Source organism: Mesocricetus auratus, unplaced genomic scaffold (genome assembly GCF_017639785.1).
Source record: "Mesocricetus auratus isolate SY011 unplaced genomic scaffold, BCM_Maur_2.0 Super-Scaffold_100691, whole genome shotgun sequence".
Lineage (NCBI taxonomy): Eukaryota > Metazoa > Chordata > Mammalia > Rodentia > Cricetidae > Mesocricetus > Mesocricetus auratus.
The window spans coordinates 36,700,714-36,727,864 of NW_024429267.1; the positions used below are offsets into that span (position 1 = coordinate 36,700,714).

Genomic DNA, 27,151 nt, shown 5'->3' on the forward strand with positions numbered 1-27,151 from the left:
TAATTGACATCTGTCAGAGTGCCACGTTCTTTCTCTTTTTATTCTTTCCAAGGTCTTTCTCTGATTGTTTTTTCACTGGCCCCAACGTCATTCAATGATTCCCAATCTTCGTTAGAAAATTGGTGGTTTATTACATTCAAAACAGGGCTAAATTCTTCCTTCTCCATCAACTCTACAAACTCCTTATGTGCCTAGTTTACTCTAGTTTCCTGGAAATAATCATGGAAGAGGGGGATGAGAAACTCCAAAGGGCATTGGGATAACTAGATATGATTTAGTTTTGACTGAGTTACAAATATCAGGTCTGTCTTTCACCTTGAGCAGGGTGGCATGGAACATACTACACACATCCCATTTGGGGTCTCAGTTTCTCCCCTATAAATTAAACAAAATAATGCACATCTTTTAGATTTACCCTATGAATCCCAATTGTGGGCACTCAATAAACCTTTATTACCAATATTTTCACATTCACTTACTCCATATTTTTATAGTCTATTTTTCCCAGTTCATTTCTTTGTGTCATATACATCAGCAAACGTGCACATGTGAACAAGTGTGTTGTCTGGCTTAGTGATCCCAATTGTTTCCAGAATCAAAGCCCCAATTCTCCCTAGGTGTGTATGTTCAGGTTCCAGCCCATTCCCTCTTCTTCCTTCTCCCTCACTGCTCTTGTAAATGAATACCATTTCCCAAGCAAACATGACATATTCTCATCCACAAACATACCATATCCTCTTTACAATGGCGATTTGCCCCCCCCATTCTGCTTGTGCAATGAAGCTTGTTATCTTCTCAGCTGGACACGCCTTTGTTGTCGCTCCTCCCTCAGGTACCCCTACTCTGCCCAGCATGCAATGTTTTGTGCATAACTGGTCCTTCCTGCCTATAGGCTGTAGCCTTTCCAGGGGAGCAGCTAGGCTTCTTCAAACTCTAATCTAGTTCTCTGCTAAGCTGATACACATGTATTAAACATCATCATCATCATCATCATAAAAAAACATTTCCTCAAAGATTTTCATTGTCTAGGCCTCTTAGAAAGAAGTAGAAATAGGATGGCGGGCTAGTTAATTTTCTATCTACTTGGTACAAGCTCAGGTCATCTGGGAAGAGGGATTCTCAAAGAGAAAATGCATCCTATCATACTGGCCTGTAGGCAGCTCGGAGGGGTGTTTTCTTGATTAATGATTGCTATGCAAGAGCCCAGCCTATGGTAGACAGCGCCACCTGGGAAGATGGTCCTGGGTTGTATAGAAAAGCCAAGCAAACTGTGAAAAGCAAGCTGGTAAGCAGCACTTCTCCTTGGACTCTGTCTGTTCTTTCCTCCAGGTTCAAGCTAGGGTCCAGTCTTGTCTTGAGTTCCTGCCTCAGCTTCCCTCAGTGATTGTTGCAACTTGTAAGATGAAAGAAACCCTTTCCTCCCCAGGCTGGTTTTCAGTGTTTTATCACAGTAACAGAAGTCAACTAGAACAGATGGGGAGGGCAGAGTGTATGTACAGTACTGCTAAAAGCACTTCGGGAAGAATTCCCTGGGGTTAAGACAGCCATCCTAGAAATTGACCAGGTAAGACTTTAAGCTCTGTTATCAATTACAACCAACCCCGTGGGAAACCCTCTATCAATTTGCTGAGCTTGACCATATTTCTTTTCTTCCCCAGAGCTATTTTCCTAACCTTCCAGTCTCCTCTAAATCAGAGTAAACAAGAGATTTTGCTTTAAGCCCACAATTGAACCCTTAAGGAATGTGTGTGTGTGTGTGTGTGTGTGTGTGTGTGGTTGTTTATGTGTTAGTATTTGATTATGTTCTTGAAATTTCTTTCAACCAAATCCCAAGTCCAGAGTTTTATTAACTTAAGGAAGTACCCAGTATAAGTTTTCACATAGTGCAAGTTCAGTACACGAACTTGAGAGAGAAAGAGAGAGAGAGAGGGAGGGAGGGAGGGAAGGAGGGAGGGAGAGAGAGAGAGAGAGAGAGAGAGAGAGAGAGAGAGAGAGAGAGAGAGAGAGAGAGTCTTCTTCAAACTGGCATTGAATTCCTGTCCCCTTGGCCTCTCAAGTGCTTTGATGACATGGACATGCCACCATAGCCCAGTTAAGAGCTGATTACAGGTCACGATTGTAGAACGTAACGTTGGTGAACTGCGGCAGAAAAAGACTAGTTAAGATACAAAATGAACACCATACTTGGGGGGTTAAATATCCAACAAGGTAAACTACATAAATCTTTGGTGCCTGGTGTTATATATATTTAAATATTGCCAACTGAGATCTTGAGGAATGGACATATTAATTTGTATTTCTTGGTACTGTATCGAATCAAAATGCACCCTCTTGGAATGCAACAAGAGTCCTGGAATAAGAAATAATATAAGCTCTGCTATTCAACCACAGTAGATACAATTCACATTAAAAAATTTAAACTAATTTTGCAATTGGTTGCTGTACAGTATGAAATGTATGTGATTATATTTGGCTCAATTTTTTAAGATCTCACCACTGATAGAAAATTTGTTTTTACTGAAACACAGAATACTAAAAATGGATCTTTGGAAATTATCCAAAACGGAGGCCCATAAATCTCACAAGAACCAGGAACTACCTGATGAAAACTTATGCTTCCCTCCCTTAGCCTACACACTTCCTTCTGGAAACCTAGACTTTTCTCACATCTGAGTTTTATAAGTATCCAGGGGCAAGTTCCATTTGTTTTATGGTATTATAATTTTTAAAAGGTGTGTGTGTGTGTGTGTGTGTGTCATCGGTAGACAGTACGTTTGCACTTTTCTTGGAAACCCCTATGGCATGGCATTTTCTAAAACTCAGCTAGAGCACAGAGCTCTCGGGGCATATCCCTCTGAGCCTAGATCCTAACACCACTACTTACTGGGCCATCTTGGCCAGTACACCCAACTTCCTTGAGCCTTAATTTCCTACTCAATAAAACGGCTCAAGCTTGATGTGAAAATCTGAAAGGAAAGCATCTACGCTACAGTCGGCAGAAGGCACATAGCCCAGCAAACGCAGGGTCATGCTCTTGGAAGGGCAATCACTAGGCTGACTCCCAAGAGGTTCCAGAACCAAGGTATCAGGGTGCCTGGGACTTCAGAGGCTGGAGACCCGCCCACATCTGCTCGGCCTCGGTCGTAGTCATCCAAGATCCAGACACAGCTCTGGGCCTCGCTCCGGCGCCCGCCAGAACCTTGTTTTCTCTGCCAGAGGCCCAAGCTGGTCGGACAGTTTCCGGGCTCCTCCGCGCCGCCGGCAATCAGCAGTAATCCAGCACAATGCTCCTTCTCGGCTTTCTGAACCTGATCGAAGGAAAACGGCCACAGCCGCGGATAGCCACCGCCCTTCCCGGGTCACAGCGCCGCACACTTCAGCCAGCTCAGCAGCCGGAGGCGTAGAAGGCCGCGTTACCTAGGAAACCGGGGCGGGGTTTGACACGGACCGCCTTACGGGGAGTTTGCACAGGCGCACAGCCTGGTTCCGAGTATCGCGAGAACCGCTTCCCGGAAGTTCCACGTCAGTGGGTCGGCTGGTCCGCGGGTCGGTGGGTTCCTCAGGACCAGAGTCGCCGGGAGCCTGTGAGAGGCTCGGGCTCGGACAGTCGGAGCCATGGTAGGTCGAGCCCCGCGGGACAGAGAGCGAAGCTCACCGGCTGCGGCGGGTTCCGGGGGCTTCTGGGCTGGGGGCCGTGGTGGGACGCGGTCTGCGCTCCTGCTGCGGCCTGCCGGGGTCCTGTTGGAGCTCTGCTAGGCAGCAGGCCCGGCCTGGAGGCTGGGGTGGTCTGGGTGCCTGCTAGTGAGCGGCTGCTGACCCTCTTGGCAGTCGGGGCGCCTGTCGGTGCACCCGCTGTGTGCACTGGGTCTAGTAGCGCAAGTCAATGCCAGAGGCAGAAAACCGACACCAAAGGCAACTTTGACAAAACTCACTTCATTCTGTCATTAAGCTGGTGTCTGCCAATTCAGCATCCAGGTTGCGCGCGGTGTTTGGTAGGGTGCAGACCCCAAATTGCAAACTTAAACAGGAAAAAAGCCAAATGTGTATGGAGTCAAAGGTGACATTTCAAATGCTTTAGCGGGCCAGTTCGTCGCTTTCTAGGGGCAAAGAAAGATTGGGGAATTGCTTATAAAACTAGCTAATGTATTTTTCTGCACTTAAAAAAAAATCATCACTGTCACACTCAAACGTGACCCAAAATGCCTTTGCATAGGATTGTTTCAATGAAAAAAAAGTGTGAGTATATCTTTTCTGGAAAAAAAGCAAGAAACCTCAGAATTTTATTCTTAAACATTTTCTTGCCTGTTTTATTAATTATGGATCACATGATAAAATGTTTTGGTGATTGACGACTGTAGGGGAAATAATTCCAAGTCCCTAACCTGACAGGTGTTGGTGGCACATGCCTTTAATCCCAGCACTCAAGAGGCAGAGGCAGGCGGATCTCTGTGAGTTTGAGGCCAGCCTGGTCTACAGAGCAAGTGCCAGGATAGGCTCCAAAGCTACACAGAGAAACCCTGTCTCGAAAAACAGCAACACACACACACACACACACACACACACACACACACACACACACACACACACACGTAAGACTTAAGTTTGCACAAAGCAGATTATGGAAAAGATTGGCTGGTGAGGGACATGACTACTCCCAAAAAAACCTCTTGGAGAAAGTTTGGCATAAAATTTAGTGTTTCCAGCTCCTCCTACACCATTCTCTTTTGTATACTTTATCGGGTCCCCAAAGTTGAGAGCCACCTCAACAGACCTTGTGTGGAAACCACACCACTTTATATTAAACAGCTGGTGTTGGTTGGGCCTTCTGGGCTCAGAGAATGACATTTTTGGAAACTGCCCTTGGGTGGGCCTTATTTCATTTCTGAGACATTTTTAAGTATTGAAATATTGTTTTCATTCTTTAATGTATGCGAGTCCCACACCCACAGATTGAACCAGCTTTGGGTGGAAGACATTTGGGGAAAAATACTGTGTAAACATGCATTAACATTTTTCTGGTGATTTTTTTTTCCTTAACTGGTATAGTATAACAATTCTTTGACCCTGTATTGATGTTGTAACTAATCTAGAGATGACAGGAAATTATGGGTAGGTTATAAGCAAATACCACACCATTTTTTTATAACTTGAGCAACCAAGGGTTTTGGAACCTTTGGAGGGTACTGGAACCATTCACAGACATCAAAGGATGACTTTAAGTCTCAAGTGGAAAGCACAGAAAGTGAATTTGTACATTTGCCCACTCACCATAGGGTAGTCACTGCCCTGCATTTTGTTAAACATTTACCAGCTAATTGTCACAGCAGCCTGTAGATAGTTACAAGTAATCTTATGAGATGGTTACTATAAGCCCTACACTGCTCTAACTGAACTCTAATTTCCTTCTCAAAACACCAAGAGGTAGATATTATTATTATCCCTGTTTATACAAGTCAAACCTGGAAGGTTAAACTTACTACTACATGTGATGCAGCAGAGGTTTGATTGTAGTGAGACTGTGGACCTCAGTTATGCCACCTGTCCCCTCCCCCCATTCCCAAAGAAGGTGTGGAGAGAAGGACCTCTATAAGCAATGATCCTACCCTTAAGGTATACCACTTGATAAGCAAGAGCTGTGTGCACAGATGTACTGTGACTGGGGGAGAATCCTTCTGGCTAGGCTAATCAGAAAGGGTGTGTTGATGGCAGTGGCTTTTAAACTAAGACTGGAGTTGAGGATGCATTTGAGTACTTTAACCATCTAGACCTGCTACCGTGTCTTTTAAAAGTTATGACTGGGATGATAAGTATAACTATAGGAGTTCTTGCACTTTGAAGTATGTGCAGCTATACTGGGTTGTTCAAAGATTCCTGACCACTTTGATCAATTTTAAAGCATTGTTAATATAAAATATGTATATACTTGGCTTATGTGAAAGATCCCACTATGGTTCTTGGCATAAACATGCTTTCTGTTTGTTGACTCTATGATGACAGGAAGGAAGTTAAAATTTGTTACAATAGTGAGTGGGGCAAAAGTTCAGAAGTCATTGAAAAGGTTCTGCCTTCCTGAAATTAGCATGAGATTTAAAGATGGTGGCTTGCGTGTTTGAGATGGGTAGGAACACGTGGCAGTGAAGTGTTCTCAAGGGACTGAAGAGTTAGAACATGAGTCTTGAAAACAGTTGTTAGAAGTGAGGTAGCATACATTGAAGAAAGAAGTAGACAGTGACCTACCTTTGACAGAGTTGTTAGGTGTTTATTTCAGATATTACCTCTGTTGGATCCTCATGTGTTGAAAAGTAACCCTAAATTTCTGTCCCATTCATGATGGTTAAGGAACACCAACAGCTCAAAGAAGCTAGCACAGTAACTCATCCTTTCAGGGTGTGCTTTAGGCTTGTTGAAAAGGAAATGCATTTTAAACTAGCCCATAGGAGAGTGGGACCTACAGCTTCCAGGGCATCGTTGTCTAGTGGATTACTTTTCTTCTGTGATGGCATCACTGGGAGAAACAGAAAACAGTTAATCATTTTCTGTCTGTTTCAGATAGAGAGGCCAACTGGAAAGGGTCAGTTGTTTTTTTTTTTTTTTTTTGGTTTTTACAAGACAGGGTTTCTCTGTATTGTTTCAGAGGCTATCGGTCCAGCCCAGGAAAGGGTCAGTTTTAAACTATTGCTATTTTATGGATTGGTTTGTTTAAAATGGCTCTAATTTTTCAGTATGTTTCTGTAAATTCAAAAGGCCTTCATGGACATGAGTAAACCTTTGTTGATCACACATTACTACTTGTCTAGTTTAAATAGACCCTCACCCCCACATCTGATTATTTCTTAAGAGCTCATTTAATGTGGCTTAGGATTTCTGCAGCATCATAAATGACACATCTTCACAATATTTTCTAACACAACACTAATGGCATGGGCATGAAATTGGGATTTAGTTGATGTTTAAATTCATTTACCTGTCTATAAACGATGTGTTCTAGAAGTGCCCTCTGTAGTTCCTTAGAGGCCTCTTACTGTTTTAGGAAGTCACAGGTCAGAAGTTCTATAAGTAGGAAGATGCTGTTGGCCTTTCCACTACGTGCCAGAACGTGCTGATGACACACCCTTTTTTACCTTATAGCCCAGGCTGATCTTAACTCAAGTCCTCTTTCCAGGGCCTAGAGTGCTGAGGTTACAGGAGTACAGCACCACACCTGACCTGATAATATATTCTTGATGGTCATGCAGTTGTTTTTAAAGCCAGATTTTCTGTAAGAATGCCCTCGATGGAACAGTAAATATTATTACTGCTGCCAATCTCAACACCTGAGTAGGCATCTTCTAAGTATTCTGCATTTGTATGACAAAATGAGAATGGGTAAAATACTTGTAAAGTAGCATGTGTCTGGTACAAAAGGGACTTGAATACAGATAAAAGTTCAGGTTGCAAGCTTTACTTGGATTGGTGCTGCTTATTCAGACATATTTACTAAACATAACCTGATAACTGAAAGATGATAGCTGGTCCCTGACCATGTTTGTTACAATTGATAGAATTTTAAAGACTGCACTTCTAAATACTTTGAGTTTTTCTCATACACAAAGGCCTATCAGTTGAATTAGGTAGTGGTATTAATAATTGTGACTTTTGATTTAGTGTAATGAAATATGTTGTATTTGTGGATCTGTGAAACTCAGTGAACCATCATTTCCCAAATGACAAATGTATGATGTTTTAAAAAGCCAGGTAGGAGTTGAGATCTATTCAAAGTGTAGGATAGACCAGTGGATTTTAATTTAGCTGAGTGTAAACAGTTATTCCCTGTGGCTGTGGCTTCGGATCCCACAGTACACATGTTCTTTAAGGACCCCCCTCCCTGCCCCCGCTTCTCAGGCCACATCAAAGCAGAACATACCATTCTCCAAAACTGGCTTACATCTTCCGATTAGAGGCCAGATGGTGGTTGTTTTTGTTACATATCAACCAAAACGGTATACCACAACATACTGGAGACAAAAGCAGATATGAAAATCAGTTTTCTAAAAAGTCAAACTGAAATTTTTTACACAAATATAAAACATTATCACTTGAAGTCCTCATAAATTTTAAGTGTGTAAAGAATGAGGTCTGGAAAAGTAGAATTTGAAAACCGCTACTATAAATACAAACTTAAAAAATATCTCATTTTTGTAAGTGTGACTAACATGGGTATGTTAGACTTCAAACTCTACTCACAATTGAGCAAAGTGAAAACAGAATTGTTTCATAAGCATCTTGATACATTGTTTTATTTGGCTTAACAATTTACTTTTCTCAACAATTTTCTTTGCCCCTTAGCCTCTTCGACTTGACATCAAGAGAAAGCTAACTGCTAGATCTGATCGAGTTAAGAGTGTGGATTTGCATCCTACAGAGCCATGGATGTTGGCTAGTCTTTACAATGGCAGTGTGTGTGTTTGGAATCATGAAACTCAGGTAAGATTTCAAAGGACTTTATTAGCAATAAAGTACCACTACTGATAAAGAAAGAAGCAGCAGAGTCCAACATCTCTATGTGCATTGCCTCTCAGGTATAATCAGGAGCTAGGTTTGTGTGGGTGTTGCCTGTGGGAGAAAGTCGTCTGGACATATTGTTTTTTTTTTTTTTTTTTTTGGTTTTGTTTTGTTTTTTGGTTTTACGAGACAGGGTTTCTCTGTTTTGGAGGCTGTCGGTCCAGCCTGGCCTCAAACTCACAGAGATCCGCCTGCCTCTGCCTCCCGAGTGCTGGGATTAAAGGCGTGCGCCACCAACGCCCAGCTTGTCTGGACATATTGTTAAATGTGACATTTAAATAGCAATTGGTGTAGGGAGTACTAGCTCCAGCTTTTGTTCTGCTTCTTTTTCCTCTGTCACCTATGGCAAGGAGTTAGTCGCCACTCACGTGTGTTGAGAGTAACAACAGAATTCTTAGGGGTGAATTCAAATGTTCTTACATTTCAAATAAGGAAATCGTGTCCTTTTTGAGGTAGTAAGTACAGTGTTTTAAAACAACAGCAGTGTTTTATTTGATGCCTACCTGCTGCTTATTTACAGGTAGTTGTAAACCACACTGAGCCTTGATTTATTACTCTGAATGGATGGTAATTATTGTGACCTTTGTATGACAGAAGTGGTAAGTCCATGGAATAAAATGACAGGCAGTTAGTTGTTCCTGACTCCCAAAGAACCATGTCAGTGTGAGCTGTTGCTTTCTTAACTTCATGGAGCATGTGAAGTGTAGGTTGACTTCTCTTGCCATTTGCCCCTCCATAGAACCTCATGTGTTACTCAGTCATGATGGTTCTGCAGCTGGCCTCTTTTCACTGCTCCACATATCCTTGGATTTGTTAATGATTCAGACAGTTTTGTACATTTTTCTGCCATCTTGCGGACTAAGCATTCAGCCTGCTCTGTTTACATCATAGTCACCTGGTAGCAGCTGTATATCTGTGTGGCACTCATTCAGGCTTTGTCTTAAGAATCTTTGAAGTCTGTCCTGGGAAACCAGAGTGGCCTCAACAGTTCTTGTAAACTAGACTATTAGTGTTTCAGTTTTATCTTGGTTAATGAGCCAGTAAGATGTGTTATATTCTTGAAACACTTAAAAATAATAGCTTTGCTGGGTGGTGGCAGCACATACCTATACCTGGAACCCTAGCATTCATTCAGGAGTCAGAGGCAGGTAGATCTCCATGAATTCAAAGCCAGCCTGGTCTACAGAGCAAGTTCAAGGACAGCTAGGACTACACAGAGAAACCCTATCTCAAACTTTAAAAAGAATGGCTTAATTTTCAGACTTTTAAAGAGTAGGCATTTGAAATGGGAAAGCAAAGAGATCTGTTCATCTCTGACTTTTCTAGGAGGTCTCCTGAATTCCACCTTAACTCATATAGTTGATCCACTCTGAGCACCTAAGGGATATCTAAACCTCTTAGTTTTCATGCTTACTAAAATAAGCAAACAAGTATAAAAAACCCACAGCATTTTTTCTAGAAATGTGTTGCTAAGATGTGAAAAAAAATTATCTTGTTTGAGTTATTTCTATGGGCTCAAACAATTTTCACTCTATTTATTTGTTTATTTATTTAATTTATTTATTGATAGCAACTCACTATGTAGCCCAGTATATATTCTATGTATCAAGATTGTACAGCCAAACTCATAGCAACAGGTATTCTAAAGTCTGTATTTCTTGCAGACTTTGCAAGGCAAATTTTCTCCATCAAAAGTTAATTCTGGTGGGTTGATACCTAGAATATTAATTGCTACTTCTGTAATAAACAATAAAGGCTCTCAGCGGTGGTACAAGTAGGGAGTAAAGTTTCCCTGGGTAGGTATTCCAGAGGAGCCAAAGACAACACTGGAAAGGACAGGAGGGCCAGAGCACAGAGGGTCCAGAATGCCGTCCTGTGACCATATGCTTTCTCTTTTAAGATTTTTTTTTTATTATACTGTTTTATTTTATATTTAAATTAGGAACAAGCTCACTTCCCATGTCAGTCCCAGCTCCCTCTCCCTCCCCTCCATGCCCACTCCCTCCCACCACCCCCTCCAACCCCCTACCCAATCCCCACTCCATTCTTCAGGGTGGGTAAGGTCCTCTATGGGGGATCTCTAGAGTCTGTCATTTTGTTCCAGGACAGGGCCTAGGCCCTTCCCCATGTGTCCAGGCTGAAACAGCATCCCTGTATGTGGAATGGGCTCCCAAAGTCCATTCATATGCCAGAGATAAATACTGATCTACTGCCCAAGGCCCCATAGATTGCTGAGGCCTCCTCACTGACACCCAAATTTAGGGGCTCTGGATCAGGTCCATGCTGGCCTCTCAACCATCAGTCTGGGGTCCATGAGCTTCCCCTTGTTCAGGTCAGCTGTTTCTGTGGGTTTCCCCAGCCTGGTCTTGACCCTTTTCTCATCACTCCCCAAAGTGTCCATCTTGAGAAAGCATCCCTCATTGTGGGATGGGTCCCCAAAGTCCATTTGTGTGCCAGGGGTAAATACTGATCTACTACCCAAAAACCACATAGATTGCCTATGTCTTCTCAATGACACCCATATTCAGGGGGTCTGGATCAGTCCCATGCTGGCCTCTCAGCTATCAGTCGGCTCCAAGATGCCCCCTTGTTCAGGTCAGCTGTTTCTCTGGGTTTCACCAGCCCAAATCTACTAAAGAAACAGTGATTACCCACCCCGCCCCCATTTTAATGTTGAGCTGTTACACATTTAACAACATTTTAAACTAGAAATACTTTATAATCTGATGTTTTAAGTACAGCAGAATAAGACTTTTCAGTTATTTCCTCATAACTCAATGTGTTTCTTCTTGTTAAAATTTCAAGACATTGGTGAAGACGTTTGAAGTATGTGATCTTCCCGTTCGAGCTGCAAAGTTTGTTGCAAGAAAGAACTGGGTAGTGACAGGAGCAGTAAGTAACTCTGAATATCACATCCTACCCTCTGATTGGTCAGTAGTTATGAATACCAGTTGCAGAATTGTAATGCTGGATTTGTTTAGTTAATTAAATGTAGTGTTTAAAGGATAGATATTATGCTTTGAACCTAAAATACTGCTTCATTTTTTATGCAGTTTACCTCATAATAGTGACATTTTAAAACCTCCATTCCTAGGATGACATGCAAATTAGAGTGTTCAATTATAACACCCTGGAGAGAGTGCATATGTTTGAAGCACACTCAGATTACATTCGCTGTATCGCTGTTCATCCCACCCAGCCATTCATTCTCACAAGCAGTGGTAAGAGACGACCCATTTCAGTCCTGTGCACGCTAATGATTTTCTTTCAGTGAGGCATGTTATGCTTTAACTGCTGTTACCAGTGGAACTCTCACTCCAAACGTCTTTTAAACTATTTGAATCCGTTACTGTGCTGTTGGTGCTGCCCACCTGTGTATTTTAATGAAATAACTGTATTTAGGATTATATTGCAATTGTTCCAATTCCTGTCAGGGAATATGGGGAAGTCTAAATGCTTCAGTGTCTGGGAAGCAGAAAGCTCGTTAGTATGCTGATGATGGAGCTGTTGGCAGATTGCCAATGACACTAGTTGGTTTATCTGCATATTCTGCCATCTCCCTGGTATTAGTGTAAAGCAGCGGACCTATGGGAGGGTGAGTACTCTGGGTAGCCCTGAGTTGGTAGCAGTCTGAAATATTTTTAAATTAACAAGTGAGAGTTTCTGTAAAAGCAGTCTTATCAGGCAAATGCTGACTCTTTTCAGCAGTCAGCACTGTCCCGTCAGACTTGTGATCACAGTTCTTTTTAAATTAAATTAAAAGATTTCCTTTTCCTCATGGTTTTTTATCTGTTTTTAGTAGTTGATTGTATACATTTTGTCCCCACTATTCTATAACTAGGTTTGCTCTGAGGGCAAATGGGGACTTGGAAATCTTTTCCAGTATTGGTTCTATGGCTTAGATAATGGGATGTGTAAACTCTGCTACATTTGTTGCCTTAAAAGACACCAAGACTGTCTTACTACAGAAATGAAAAGCAAATTGCAACTGACTTGACTTTCTTTCGGTGTAGATGACATGCTTATTAAGCTCTGGGACTGGGATAAAAAATGGTCTTGTTCACAAGTATTTGAAGGACACACGCATTACGTTATGCAGATTGTGATAAACCCCAAAGATAACAATCAGTTTGCCAGTGCGTCTCTGGACAGGACCATCAAGGTAGGTGTCCAGTCTGTTGGTGCTTTACTGTGGTTTATCAGAAAACTACTCCTGTGCTCTTACAGAAGGAACATTTGCCATGTGGAAGCAACATGGTGTAAAATTAGTTTACACTCTAGGATCTTAAAATAAGAAGCACTGCCATGATTGCCTAGGTCTAGGTCACTCTTTTTCTGTGTCCTTTAGTCATTGTTGATCCTTCTCGTCATTGGTCTTTTTCATATTTAAATTCTGTCTGCTGCCATTTGCCCTTTTCTGCCCTTTCTACAGGCTACCTTTCTCTGTAGAGTCTGTCTTGTCAGTTCACGCTCTCAGGATAAACTGCAGATACCTAAGAGTGAAATGCAGGATTGTCAGGGCTAGCCTGGGCTAATGTTACAGACACCAGTATAACCTTGGCCTGTTTACTTTCTTCTAGAAATGCCATGAGTGTTCACAGAGCATTGCTCTTCCTCTGACTGAAGGTTTTTTGTCATTCTTCCATTTAGATTTATTTTTTTCTGGGCATCTCTGCAGTTCTCTATGGGTTAGCACGGATAGTCATTCTGAGAAACTCAGATCAAGCACCTGAGTGCTCTAGAGTGTGTGCCACCCTCTTAGCTTTTGCTTCTATTAATGATGTTTACATTGAGGCATAATTCATATAATTTGGAATCCTTTATCCTTATGACAAACTGGAGATTTGGGGCAGGAGCTGTGTTTCCCCTTGCACAGCCCCAAGACATTGAGACAGTAGTACGGTGCCTTGGCTGTACTGGACACTGAGTTCAAGTTGCACTGAGTGTAGTCAGATTTCTCTTCATCTTTCTCTCCGTACATTGACTTAAAATAAAATTAAGTCGCATTGTTTTTGCTCATACATTTGCTTACATATATATAATGTTTTTATTAATTTAACTCATGTAAGCTATTATGTGTTTGAAAATCTCCTGGTTTTCATCTGACCTTATTAATTTTTGTTGAATTGCCTTTGCTTTTGACATTGGTGGGAAACTTCTTTACTAAATTAGGTTCTCCAGTGTATACTAAGGTGGCCCAGAATTTACTGTGTAGCCCATGCTGGCCTCACTGTCTCAATTTTTTCTACTTCCTAGGTGCTGGGAATACAGGCTTGTACTTCTCTTGTCTGACAAGTGTTCTTTCATTTTTGTATGTGTCACTAATCCACTAAATCACCCATCAAGTCCTTACCTTAAAGTGTTAGACACTGATCCTTACAGTTCCCCTGTATTCCAGTTTTCTTTCTGTTGCTGTGATAAAACACTGACCAAAAGCAACTTGGGAAAGAAGGCTTATTTCATCTTTTAACTTGTCAATAGCCTTGAGCACTCTGTCTTGGGCTGTGTTTGATATCTCTTGTGAGTGGGTGGTGCCCCTCTGAAAGTGCTGACTACCAAATGTTGCTGTTCTCTGAAGGTATGGCAGCTAGGCTCTTCATCACCAAACTTCACTCTGGAGGGACATGAAAAAGGTGTGAATTGCATTGATTACTACAGTGGGGGCGACAAGCCGTACCTCATTTCAGGTGCAGATGACCGGCTCGTTAAAATATGGGATTATCAGGTACAGTTCCTATACTGTTCTTCTTAGCTGTATGCTGGACTTTATCTTTGCGGCTTCCTATAGCACCTCTGAGGCTTCGATGGAAGAACTCTTTAGAGAGTCTTAAATTAAGGGCCAGTATTTGCCAGCATGCTTATTATTTGTTTAAAAGGGCCTTTACATTGTCATATTAGCCCACATGTGTCTGAGTGTCCTCATTCCCAGACTTCTGTACCTGAAAGAACACAAGCATAGCGGTGAATGTTGTGATGTAACCACAGTACACGTTTCACCACATGAAACAGTCACAGCCTCCTTCCAGTTACATACTGCATTGCCATGTTTGTGTCCCTAAGGTCCCCACCCCTCCCCGCACCCTCCTACTTCCAACAACAGAATATAGTGGTACACACCTATAATCCCAGTATTTGAGAGCCTGAGGCCGTTGGCTTGCTGCCAGGCTAGCATGGGCTACATAACAAGACTATCTGGGAAAAAAGTTGCCACAAGTAAGTAATTAATAAAGTAGGCCTCAATAAACAATTTTACTCTGAAACTTGTTCAGATTTGTGTTTAATCTAGAAAAAAGTTAAAGGCTAAAACAATATGGTCTCCTTTAGCCACAGGTGAAGTCTATGTAATGAAGAAATTGATAATGTCATAGATAAAAGTAATGTAGTTATCAGGAAAATAATATTCAGACGAAACCTCCATCTCTTGGGATTTTTTCTTCTTTAAGTGTAATAATTACATTTTTATCTATGACATAATTACAGAAAATAGTTATGTATACAACAAAAGAATAATGTATTTAAAATGTCTGTATTAGATCTGTTGAATTTGCCATAAAATTATCACTATCAGGCAGGAACTGAGAAAATTAAAGATATGTTATTTGCTTTCACTGCTGAATCTGCTTCCTGTGTCTTGATTTCAGAATAAAACTTGTGTGCAGACCCTGGAGGGGCATGCCCAGAACGTGTCATGTGCAAGCTTCCATCCTGAGCTGCCCATCATCATCACAGGGTCAGAAGATGGTAAGTCAGAGTCAGTGTCGCTTGTGTGCTTGGCACAACTCACTGCATGTCTAAACCAAGTGGTGTCCGGCACTCAGTGGGAGGTTTCTGGCAGCTTCCATATCTTGATTAGACTTCATATAGAAAAATAAAGTGGCTTTGTCATCATCACCATTCTAGTGTCTTTTTCTCCTACTATTTAAGTAAAAGGACATCAGATATTCTAAAGAAGAACTGAAAAAGCCCGTGCTTTGGAGTCTGACAGACCTGGGTTCAAATTCAGGCGCTGCCACTTTGCAAATATATGGTTTGGGTATATTAAGAGATGAGAACATGCTAGTCTACTCATAGGTTCATAGGATTATAGCCAGAGGGGAGAAGAAATCACACACAGCAAACATGTGATACATGGTTTGATACTTAAATTTAATTGCCTATTTTTAGTTTCCTCGTTGCAATTTTTTTTCTATATCATTGTTATGTAGCTTTGTAAAGTCAGATAAAAATCTTAGAAATTACTTTTATTGAAATAGACTTCCATGCATCTCATTGACTGCAGTTTATCTTGGATGTTCATATCCAAAGAGAATGTTCACGTTGCTTTTTAGGAACGGTGAGAATTTGGCATTCTAGCACCTACCGTCTTGAGAGCACACTGAACTATGGAATGGAGCGGGTGTGGTGTGTGGCCAGTCTGAGAGGGTCTAACAACGTCGCTCTGGGCTATGATGAAGGGAGCATCATTGTTAAGGTAATTATACGTTCTTTAAATGTGTGGGCATAGGCAAAGCCATCCTTAGGTTTTTGTATGGCCACCTTCTAAGTCATGGGTTTTGTTAAATCAGCATTTCTCCCTGTTAACTAGAAGAGATTAGGCAGTGATAGTTTAACATGGAAGAAAGGAAATTAGACTCTATAAGAGAAAAACGTCTGTTGTGTGGTTTTTGACTTCTTTCTAGTCACTAAGAGCTATTTGTCATTGTTCCAGCTTGGTCGGGAGGAACCTGCCATGTCAATGGATGCCAATGGAAAGATAATCTGGGCCAAGCATTCAGAAGTTCAGCAAGCCAACCTAAAAGCGATGGGTGATGCTGAAATTAAAGATGGAGAAAGATTGCCACTGGCTGTAAAGGATATGGGCAGTTGTGAAATATATCCACAGACTATTCAGCACAATCCTAATGGAAGGTAAGCTGTCAATAACATCCCTCTCAGTTTGTGTGTGGGAGAGCAACTTTGCATATGCACAACAGTCCTTAATCTGTCCCTCTGGTGCTGTGTCTGGTCCACAGTTCCACAGGTGCAGGCAGCCAGGTCAGTTGATATGCAAAGTGGCACAGTTACGTAGTATTGTTTCCCTGTACTTCAGATGTACTAGATTTGTGTTCGTGGGGGTCAAGGACCTGTCCTAGGTGCTAAGTACTGCTCACTCACTGCTTTTATGGAAGACTAGCTCCAGTGTGTCTTCTGAGAAAGTTTGGGATTACAAAACTTCTATTTCTTATTCACAATTTGAATCGTCAGTTCTGTTTTCCCTTAAGATTTATAAAATATTAAGTAGTATGTGAGAGAAGTTTCTACAACAGTAAGTTTATAAACTCAGCCTCTAAAGAGGTGATTCTCAACCTGTGGGTCCTTGACCCCTTCGGGGGGGGGGGGTCAGATCGGATATTTACATTGTGATTCATAATAGTAGCAATTACAGTTATGAAGTACCAAAAAAATTAATTTTATGGTTGGGGTCACCACAGCATGAGGAATGGTATTAAAGGGTTGCAGCATTATGAAGGTTGAGAACCACTGCTCCAGAGCTTTAAAAAATGATTTTATAGTATATCTTGATATCTTAAGCCATCTTCGCTGTCATAAATGACAAGTATGGTACCAAGGTTTAATCACTGATAACTATGCTTTTAATTACCTTAGGAAAGTTAAGTTATAATATATGTATACACACACACACACACACACACACACACACATCTTATTTATTTCTTAATCTCTTCAAACATTTTTTTTGCTGTAAGGTTTTCATTTTACCTTTGACAGTTCTCCACTAACAGACATTATTATTTTCTAAATGAAATTTGAAGAGAGGTATTTTGTCTATTGGGGAAACATGTTTCGGTATAACGTGCTATATTTCTTTGTTATTTCAATGTTAATGATCATGATTAATATAATTAGCAGCTGAATAAGATTTTTGCTCATCTACATGATGCTCATCAGTGCACAGGTGAACTTGTCACAAAGTAGTACCTCTTTCATTGTGAATGCAGTGAGCATGGTAGCAGGCATCCTGGTGCCCAGCAACTGCATGATTGGAGTTCTCTGCATCTCCACCTCTGCTTGCCCTCTTGTCCCCAGGCTCCGGGATTCATCAGAGAAGGCCATTGTTTTTTGTCAGTAACTCTATATTGATAATTGCTTTTGAATTTGTTCCTTAGAATATTATGCACAGCATATTCAAAGAATGTGTAGTTCTAATATGTGAAATCACAATAACTGACTAAAGTAGCATTTGTTACTGAATTATTTTATAAATGTGGGTTACCGTTTCCTGACACCTATGTCACTGTCCCTGACTTCTGTCATTTCTAGATTTGTTGTGGTATGTGGTGATGGGGAATATATCATCTACACAGCAATGGCTTTAAGAAACAAGAGCTTTGGGTCTGCCCAGGAGTTTGCATGGGCCCACGATTCTTCAGAGTAAGTTTGAATTGCATGATGCCTGGTTGCAGATAGGGTGTTGGTGCTTTTCCCTGTTAAAAGACAGTTCCACCACAGCTGCTTCACTGAGGTGTTTGGAGAGTATAAACTGCTCTTCTCCTGTCTGAATTACCATTGAGCTGGCTCACTCAGCTGGGGATCCAAGACCTATGTCTGAAGAAACCTGAGACAGGACTTGATGCTTGGGGTAAAGGGAGAGTAGGTCCTGCATCAAGTCCTTATGAGGTCCTTGCAGATGTGGCGCCCAGGGGGCTTCCCTTCATAAAGTAGTTGGGAGAGATGGTGCTATGCCATGTCACCTAAACAAGAACTTTATGGAATCTTTTTAAAACTCAGTTTCTGCAGGGTCCCCCCACTGCTCATTCTTAACCTGTTTCTGTCTAAAAATGCTCTCATTAAAAGCAGGAGAAGTCACAATACTCTTTGTAGTATATACAGTTCAGATTATCCCCGTCTCGTCAGCTCACTCTCCAATTCCAGGCCAACACTAATCTGCCTTTTGTTACTGTATAGGTCAGAATTTCTTCTTTAGACTTACTTCTTCAGAGTTTCATATAAATGCAGCGTTAGAGGCATACATTCTTGGATCTGGCTTTTGAGATCATATTTTTATCTGTTCCAGTAAATTGTGGATGTGCCACAATTTAAGCATTCACCTTTTGGTGGATATTGGTGCCATTTCTAGTTTCTAGAATGATTTGTAAGCTTCAATAATTTACATAACACATAGCATGAAACCCATTCATTATTTGTCTGACTGTAAAGTTATACTATATCCTAGGATAAAAACAGGTCAGTGAATTTTCAAGTGGAGATACTTTTTATATTTTTGAATAATTAGTGTTAAATCAGAAGTATTTGAAACTTCTAACATTTGATGGAATTATAGTTTAGTGTATAATATGTGGTTCCCTCTGTTCCTTAGGTATGCGATAAGAGAAAGCAACAGTGTTGTAAAGATATTTAAGAACTTTAAGGAAAAAAAGTCATTTAAGCCTGATTTTGGGGCTGAAAGTAAGTGCTATTTATTTATGACACATTTTGAGAATCTTTGTCATGGCTCAGAATATTTGAGCAGAATCTCTGTGTCCTTTTTAAGGTATCTATGGGGGCTTCTTGCTGGGAGTCAGGTCTGTAAATGGCTTAGCCTTCTACGACTGGGACAACACAGAACTCATCCGCAGAATTGAAATTCAGCCCAAGCATGTGAGTGTCTCCACTGGTTGCTTTTGGAAGGTTTCTCTTTGAAATGTCTGAGTCCCTTGTGTCAAGAAGGCCCCTTTGCACACTGCTATCCTGGTCCCATTGTGCTGAACACCATGTTATTTACCTAAGAATTGCTCCGCATATCAGTTCTATGTTGGAATCAGACAGTGTCATTCATATTTTAAATGGCCTTAACAAAGTGAACATGCATGTTGAAGATAAGAAATTAGGGAATTATTGATGTGGAAAAGCCTTTCCATGCTTCATGTGGTGATGACCAGTAGTGATCTTAGAGATGCTAGTTGGGTTGACAGCTTTCACTGTTAGGGCATTGCCATTATGGAGCATCTTGTGGTCCAGTTTGTTTGCTAGAGAACGCGGTCATGACCCAGAGGGTGTTGGCTTGTGGCACTGTTTTTATGTATTAGTGCACACATGTGTGGAGAGAGAGAAATGAGGAGTGAGAATCACTGTTTTAGAGACTAGGGAGCAGAGCAGCACTCCTGAATGACAGCACTCCCTTCTCACTGGCTTTCCATTGCTGGGCTAAGTACAACAGCCCTGTGCTGTCACCTTCCCAAACGTATGTAGAAGTACACTGCACCAAATGCTACGTGCACAATCACTGCCTTCCTGTAAGACTGATCCTGTAGTCAACAGTGTGTACACAGAAAGGCAGATCAGTCATCTGTGTTTGTGTTGGGTTGCAGATTTTCTGGTCTGATTCTGGAGAGCTGGTCTGTATTGCCACTGAGGAGTCATTTTTTATTCTTAAATATCTGTCGGAAAAAGTCTTGGCTGCACAGGAAACACATGAGGGGGTTACTGAAGATGGCATTGAAGATGCATTTGAGGTAAGTGTCTCAGTTCAACTTGGGCTTTGCTTTTAATATTTTATATTCTTAAAATAAACTATGCTGATTTTAACATTTCTGTGTAAATGAGGTTTGGGGAGAGTGACTAAGTTCTGATAACATGTAAAAATTAAAATCTTGGCACAAACAGGAGTTGAAAGTAAGTATGTTTGAAGTAAATGTATGCTCTGACTAACTTTTAGGAAATCTGCAGACTTACTTTAACTTCACTAAGGAAACTTGAAGATGTTTGATTATAAGACTGTTGAGCCAGGACTCTGAGATACTTAACATTCCAGTTTCATGTGTGTTGAGCAGTTTTAGATCATAGTTATGACTCAACAGTGATACTTCACAATATAAATATACATATAACACCCTGCTTTTAAAAGAAGACAAAAATTCCTAGGAAGAAGGTTCTCGAAATGAATTTTACTTTGCATTCTTTGTTTCCTTACCACTCTTCGTCATATCCAGCTTGTTGTTCACGAAAGTCTGGTGTTGACTGAGATAGCAATAATCTTTGTTTTCTTTCTATAGGTTCTTGGTGAAATTCAGGAAATTGTGAAAACTGGGCTGTGGGTAGGTGACTGCTTCATTTACACAAGTTCTGTGAACAGATTAAACTATTACGTGGGAGGAGAAATAGTCACCATTGCCCACTTGGACAGGTACTGAGTATTATTTTGCTTTTTGTTTTAAGCAGCCTAAATTAAAAAGGGCTTTGTGAACAAAATGTACTGTTGACTTGTAACAGTGATAGGATGATTTCCCCACATTAGTTTTATGGATTTTCTGATAGTAACCAAAACCATATCTATCAAATGTAAAAATTTTGAGCAAGTGAGGAGTGTATATGTGTGTGTTATTGTAATTGTAGAACTGGGCTTCACTTTCATTTCTGTTTCTGTTACAGGACAATGTACCTTCTGGGCTATATTCCTAAAGACAATAGGCTTTATCTAGGGGATAAGGAATTGAACATTGTTAGCTACTCCCTGCTGGTTTCAGTCCTAGAATACCAGACTGCTGTCATGCGGAGGGATTTCAGTATGGCTGATAAGGTCCTCCCTACCATTCCCAAAGAACAGAGGACCAGAGTTGCACACTTTTTGGAAAAACAGGTGAGATTTCTCTTCCCTCCCCTCCCCTCCCCTTCCCTCCCCTCCCCTTCCCTCCCTTCCCCTTCCCTCCCCCTCCCCTCCCCTCCCCTCCCCTCCCCTTTCCTTCCCTCCCCTCCCCTCCCCTCCTTCCCTTCCCTTCTTCCTTGTTTTAAAAACTAGCATTTGACAGAATGTTGATACAGATTGTAGAATTTCCCCTCATATTTCTTACCACCGAGTCTCTACCAAGTCAGGTTTCTCAGTTGAGGTGCTGTGGCAACATGTGACACATTTGGCTTGAACTCTTCTTTAAGCTCACCACTCTCAGTGTTGGTGCTGATTTTAGCAGTCTTCTTACACCTTTTTACAGTTCTTGATATTTTTATTTCTAGCTAGGTGTGGTAGTACACACCATTAATTCCAATAGGAAGGCAGAAGTAAGCACATCTCTGAGTTCCAGCTAGCCAGAGCTACAGAGACTATCTCCAAAAACAAAACAAAAAATATTGCATCTTGTCTTAACTTTTAAAAAAATGTTGTAAAATGTCCATAACAAAGCTTATCATTATCAGTGTGCCTTTTGCCTAATGTAATTTTTTTTTTTACTTTAGTTACATATTCACAGCATATAGAGTAGGTTCTGTAGGGTATAAATCAGATGGTCTTTCCAGTTCCTGCCTTCCTGAGGCATTTACCATTCTCATGCCTAAGAATATAGCAACACACTGATTCTTCATTTTTTCCGCTTTAGGCATTTCATGTGAAATGGAGCCTGTGAGAGGGATTCTTGGGTGTGAACACCACAGGAGGGGATGCAGTAGGAAGCCTTCATGTGCAGATATTCACCTAGTGACTGTTTAAAACCTTTTAGGTAGCATTTCAGCCAATACACAGCGCTGATGGAACTGACGCTGTAGTATTTTAATGCAGCTTCCTCTTGAGCTGCTTAGATTTAACAGAGAAACTCCACTAGGCATCATTCTGTTGACTAGAAGCCAGCTCTGAGACTGAACATTTAGGATTTCATTTAGTTTTTCTCCATTCTTAACATTGTTTTCTCTCGATACTCAGTACTCCCTTTTCCAGGTGTTGTGTATCCCCTAGACCGGAGACCTTCAAAGAACAGACCTGTGTGTCAGGGATTGGAGGGACAGTGGTCGATCTGTACTGTTGCCTGCTTTCAGGCAGTTTCATCTTTAGCATTTTTCTTTATGTGCTACCTTGGGGTTCTCAGGTGTAAACCAGGTTATGCTGTGCTGCCCTCACTTCTGACTTAATAATGAATTTTCCTCAATGTTTTTACTCTTCACCAGCTTTCAACCTTTCAGATTCAGTTAGGAAGCTGGAGAGATGTCTCAGTGGTAAAGAGTATTTGCTGCTGTTGCAGAGGACTTACATTTGGTTCCCAGCAAGTACTTACCAGCTTACAGCTGTCGGTAGCTCCAGTACCAGGGGAATCCAAAGCCCTTTTCTGGCTTCTCCAGGCACCAGGCACACACTATGTGCCTACCTGACCAGTTCCAAACATTTGCCCTCTGCTCTGGAATTTTCTCTTATGTCAGTGCTAGTGAAGAAAAGCAGTAACTTGGATTATTAGAATCAGCGCTTACACTGCACCAGTGGGTAGGCAGGGTAAGTGGTATCCAGCACCATAAAGCCATCCTGACAGTTGTCCAGCTTCTGTCCTGACCACTCCATACTAAGCATTTTCTTCCAGATTGCTGAGATGTAAACAACCCTATCTCCCTCTGACACTGCTACATTCCCAGAGCTAAAAAGGGTGGTTTTGTCTTATAGAAGTTAACTTTATAATTACAACATTTGTTGTAAAAGCCTGCCCTGATGGCTAATAGAGCATGAGACCTTTGGCTTTCTTCCTTTGGATACTTGATGGGCTCACTCTGAGACCAAAGTAAAGTGTAACTGAAGACAGCTCATCAGTGCCTGGACCACAGTTAGATGCTAAATGACCTACAGATGATAGAAAATTGGAAGGTTTTGCCTTTGGCCTCCCTTCTCTTCTCATTTCTGTCATTAACCTCTGTAAAATGAATTCTGAACTAGATTACCTCTGAGGCCCACTTTCAAGGTTACCAGCAGCTGAGTTTACCTGTGCCATGTGCCCCCACATGTAGTCAGTAAGATTTTATTTTGTATCTTATTAGGACTTTTCAAAATATATGAAAAACATGAGTTCTTTAGTTGTCCCACACCCAGCTCTCCCAGAAATCTTTAAAGTATTTATTCCTGTAACGCCCTTGTTACAGGATACTCTTAAAGATGTAAGCATAAAATTGTGCAAAGTAGACTGTTTAAAAAGCACAAGAAATGGGAATGTAAATTTTTCATTTGCCAAAAAAGGCCCTGTTTTGCATTGTTGCTAGTATATTCTTTAATGCTAATGGATATCAAAATATTTGGGAGTTTAGATTCCATTTGGTCCACTGTGGGCTATGGGGTTTTCCTGCCGGTAAGGTCTTTTGAGAAATAATTTGTTGTGTGTATATGCTATGTGCACATTCTTGTATGTCACACATTTTCTTTTAAAAATATATAGGGCTTCAAGCAGCAAGCACTTACAGTATCCACAGATCCTGAACATCGTTTTGAGCTTGCTCTTCAGCTTGGAGAGCTGAAAATTGCTTACCAGTTAGCAGTGGAAGCAGAGGTATGTTCTAATCCATGACTTTCCATAACCCTGGGAGGGTTAGTTAGTAGTACTCCTACTAACCCTCCTAAATGTTTTTGCAGAAACATTTTGTTACTAATGTTCTTTAAATAGTAGTTAGTGATTCATTTTGATGAGGCTGTTGTCTCTTTGATCTTTTTCAAAGATGCATTGTTAATCTTTACATAAATTAAATGGGTTAAATTCAGTATGCTGTTAGTTCTGTAATCTGAGAAGTTTTTTTCTGTCTAGCCTGGGTCTCAGAATATAGACATGGCAACAATTTGCCAAATGACAAATTTGTGAGAGACACTGATTTTAAAGAAGGGTTCTGACATTTTTGTAGATATTTATGAATACTATGTACTGGTAATTGTGGATTAAATACAGCATTTATAAGTAATTTCAGATTGTACAAAAATTGTAGCTATTAAGATCATTTAAATGGGAAGCTACAAGTGACCATATTCATTAATATTTAAGGACATAATTTTCTACTCTTCCTAAGAAATTGTTACTGATTTAGTTGTTAAAAATAATTGCAGTCTAATGATGTTTAAATTCCATTTACATGGTTTTAGAGTCAGTTTCACTGTAATTAAAAAACAAAAGTTAATTATCCATGTACCATTTGAATTAATTTTGTTCATTTACACATTTTTATCATGTCTTTCTTTGACCCAGCATAACTCAGAAATTACATATATGTGTCTGTCTGTATATCCTCAATTGTCATCACAGTGATGTTCAGAGTAACAGAATAATGCTGATTTTTGAAGTTTAAATGTTTATTTCCAAAGATGTTTTATCTTACACCCTTACAGTCGGAGCAGAAGTGGAAACAACTTGCTGAACTCGCTATTAGTAAATGTCAGTTCAGCCTAGCCCAGGAGTGTCTGCACCATGCCCAGGATTACGGAGGTCTGCTGCTCTTGGCCACTGCCTCTGGAAATGCTAGTATGGTGAACAAGTTGGCGGAAGGCGCGGAGAGAGATGGCAAGAATAACGTGGCATTCATGAGCTACTTTTTACAGGGCAAGTAAGTATTATCTCAAGGTCTAAGACTTTAAGGAGTTGTAAGCAGTTATTTCTACAGTGACTGAGGATGGTGTTTGAAATGGGTACGAAACAGAAATCTTGGGAAGGAGCTGATGGATGGCTGACTGCTGTTGAGTAGTGGGGGCAGCCAGAGAGCAGTGCTACCCACCATGGTGGCCCTTGTAGTAACTTTTGATCTGTATCTTTATGCATCATGAGCTACTCAGGGTCAAAGAGCCACCAGTTACTTATTCCTAGACCATTTTACTGAATGATAGCAGGAGGTGGCTGTTCTTATCCAAGAGGATTAATAGCAGAGGAATGTCTACACTGGGCAGGTTTTGATCTGTTTTGTGCATAAATGGGGGTGGGGTGAAAATGCTATTTATTATTTAAGCTCAACTCTGAAAATGTCAGATTTTTAAGTCTAACAGAGCTAATGCAAGCCAAGTCATGTGGACATCAGTCTGCCTTTTAGAAATAAAGAAGTACTTATTAGCCTTGCTCTACATGACAATCCTTAGAAACTAGACTCAGTCATCAGATATTTTTCTTGAGGTTTATGCTAAGGGACTGTTTGTGATAGGGAACTGAACTCCATTACTGAGCTATACTTCCAGGCATGTCATAAAACTCAGAATGCATACCAAGCTTGCCATAACTCTTGTTTAAAAGTCCCATTATATTCTTAGTTATTCAAACTAAATAAGCTAAAAGCTGTTATACATGCTCTTGTCCCTCATCCCTGCAGTCCACTGGTTTTATTCAACATTAAGACAGTTTAAAGGCTAGCAACAGAAGTGACTTTGTAATGTGTATGTGTGGGGGGTGACTGGCAGATTCAGCCTCTGCATAGGTCCACACTTTAGGCTCTATGTACTATTATCTCTCTAACAGTGCCTCTGCTTTCCCCTGTAGGCTTGATGCTTGCCTAGAGCTCTTGATCAGAACAGGAAGACTCCCAGAAGCTGCCTTCCTGGCCCGCACTTACTTGCCCAGCCAGGTCTCAAGGTATGAACTTAGTTTAGGGAGAAATGTTCAACTAAAATCAGGTCCCAGTTGCTTCATCTGTTTGGTTCTCTGGTGTCTCTCATACTAGGGTAGTGAAGCTGTGGAGGGAGAATCTCTCTAAAGTCAACCAGAAAGCAGCAGAGTCCCTTGCTGACCCCACAGAGTATGAAAACCTTTTCCCTGGATTAAAAGAAGCCTTTGTTGTTGAAGAATGGGTCAAGGAGACACATGTGGATTTGTGGCCAGCCAAGCAGTACCCGCTTGTCACGGTGAGTGGCAGAGTACCAGGCTTTGTTTAGTAACTGCAAGGATTCAGAAACACATTCACAAGTCTAACTTTAAAATGTCTGGGATTTGGGCCAAGTGTCTAGCTTATTTCTGATTTTAGAGTATTTCATTTTATCATTGTTTTATTCTGATAGCCAAATGAAGAGAGAAATGTCATGGAAGAGGCAAAAGGCTTCCAGCCCTCAAGAGCCACAGTTCAGCAGGTTCGTGAAGAGCTGCATGTGACAGCATGATTGACATGGTTGATTTAAAACACTGCCTGCCACTTGCTTTGCATGGGGGAGGGAATATTAAGTCTCTGGGCAAGTTCCTTTGGCTTCATATTTACCTCTTATTGAGTTTGCAGGATCCTGAGGGGAAACCTGCTTCTAGCCCAGTTATCATGGCCTCCCGACCTACCCAGAAAGAAGAAAAGGTGGGTCAGACATCTCCATCCCCAGTCAGGAGACAGGCTTTTGAGGTTTAGATCTTTGGTATCGTATTTCAGAGAAGCAACTTCATGTGGGTTGATGCTCATGTCAACATTAATTTGGTTCTGGCTTTGGACGGTGAACCAGCTAACTTAACACAATACTGTATAATATTTGCCCTCTCCCTTTCTGTGCAGAACTTACTAGAACTAGAAGTAGATTTGGATAATTTGGAATTAGATGATATTGACACAACAGACATCAATCTGGATGAAGATATTCTGGATGATTGAACACGGTTTGCCATTTACTTCAATAACAGATCATTGAGACAAATTGATCGCCACCTTGACCAAGAACTATGGAAACTCCTTGATTTGCATATGTAAACAAGGGGTAACACGGCTACTTCCTCATCTTCAGAGGAGTTGATGGGCATCATTTAAATAACTATGTTCTCCTTGTTAACTGAAACAGACATGCACTTTTGGTTTTTTTCATATTGTCATTAGACCATCTCTCATAAAATCTTTTGAAGTAATGAAAAAGTTTTGAGTTTCCTTCCTAATGAAAATGGAC

At 41.0% G+C, this 27,151-nt stretch overlaps 1 protein-coding gene and 1 long non-coding RNA gene across 2 annotated transcripts; one reads left to right on the forward strand and one right to left on the reverse strand.

Moving 5' to 3' along the window:
• Positions 1–1,829: 1,829 nt before the first annotated feature.
• On the reverse strand, positions 1,830–3,463 carry LOC121137447. Its single transcript, XR_005874670.1, has 2 exons — positions 2,885–3,463; positions 1,830–2,139 (listed from the first exon to the last, which is right to left on the reverse strand). It is a non-coding gene; the product is annotated as an uncharacterized LOC121137447 (long non-coding RNA).
• Copb2 (COPI coat complex subunit beta 2) lies at positions 3,462–27,113 on the forward strand. The gene is made up of 22 exons (XM_040739513.1): positions 3,462–3,618; positions 8,326–8,463; positions 11,347–11,433; positions 11,636–11,762; positions 12,555–12,703; positions 14,120–14,266; positions 15,183–15,282; positions 15,870–16,012; positions 16,250–16,449; positions 17,863–17,973; positions 18,920–19,008; positions 19,094–19,200; positions 19,911–20,054; positions 20,595–20,725; positions 20,971–21,178; positions 23,715–23,825; positions 24,650–24,864; positions 25,782–25,874; positions 25,963–26,143; positions 26,297–26,365; positions 26,509–26,577; positions 26,770–27,113. Exons 1-22 carry the CDS (start codon positions 3,616–3,618, stop codon positions 26,863–26,865), a joined length of 2,718 nt encoding a protein of 905 aa, XP_040595447.1. The 5' UTR covers positions 3,462–3,615; the 3' UTR covers positions 26,866–27,113.
• Positions 27,114–27,151: the final 38 nt, after the last annotated feature.

Excerpts from the sequence above, each read along its gene's own strand:
- Copb2 (XM_040739513.1), top strand. Across the intron at positions 20,055-20,594 it reads GCATTGAAGATGCATTTGAG|GTTCTTGGTGAAATTCAGGA; the intron begins GTAAGTGTCTCA and ends TTCTTTCTATAG. Across the intron at positions 26,144-26,296 it reads AGCAGTACCCGCTTGTCACG|CCAAATGAAGAGAGAAATGT; the intron begins GTGAGTGGCAGA and ends TTATTCTGATAG.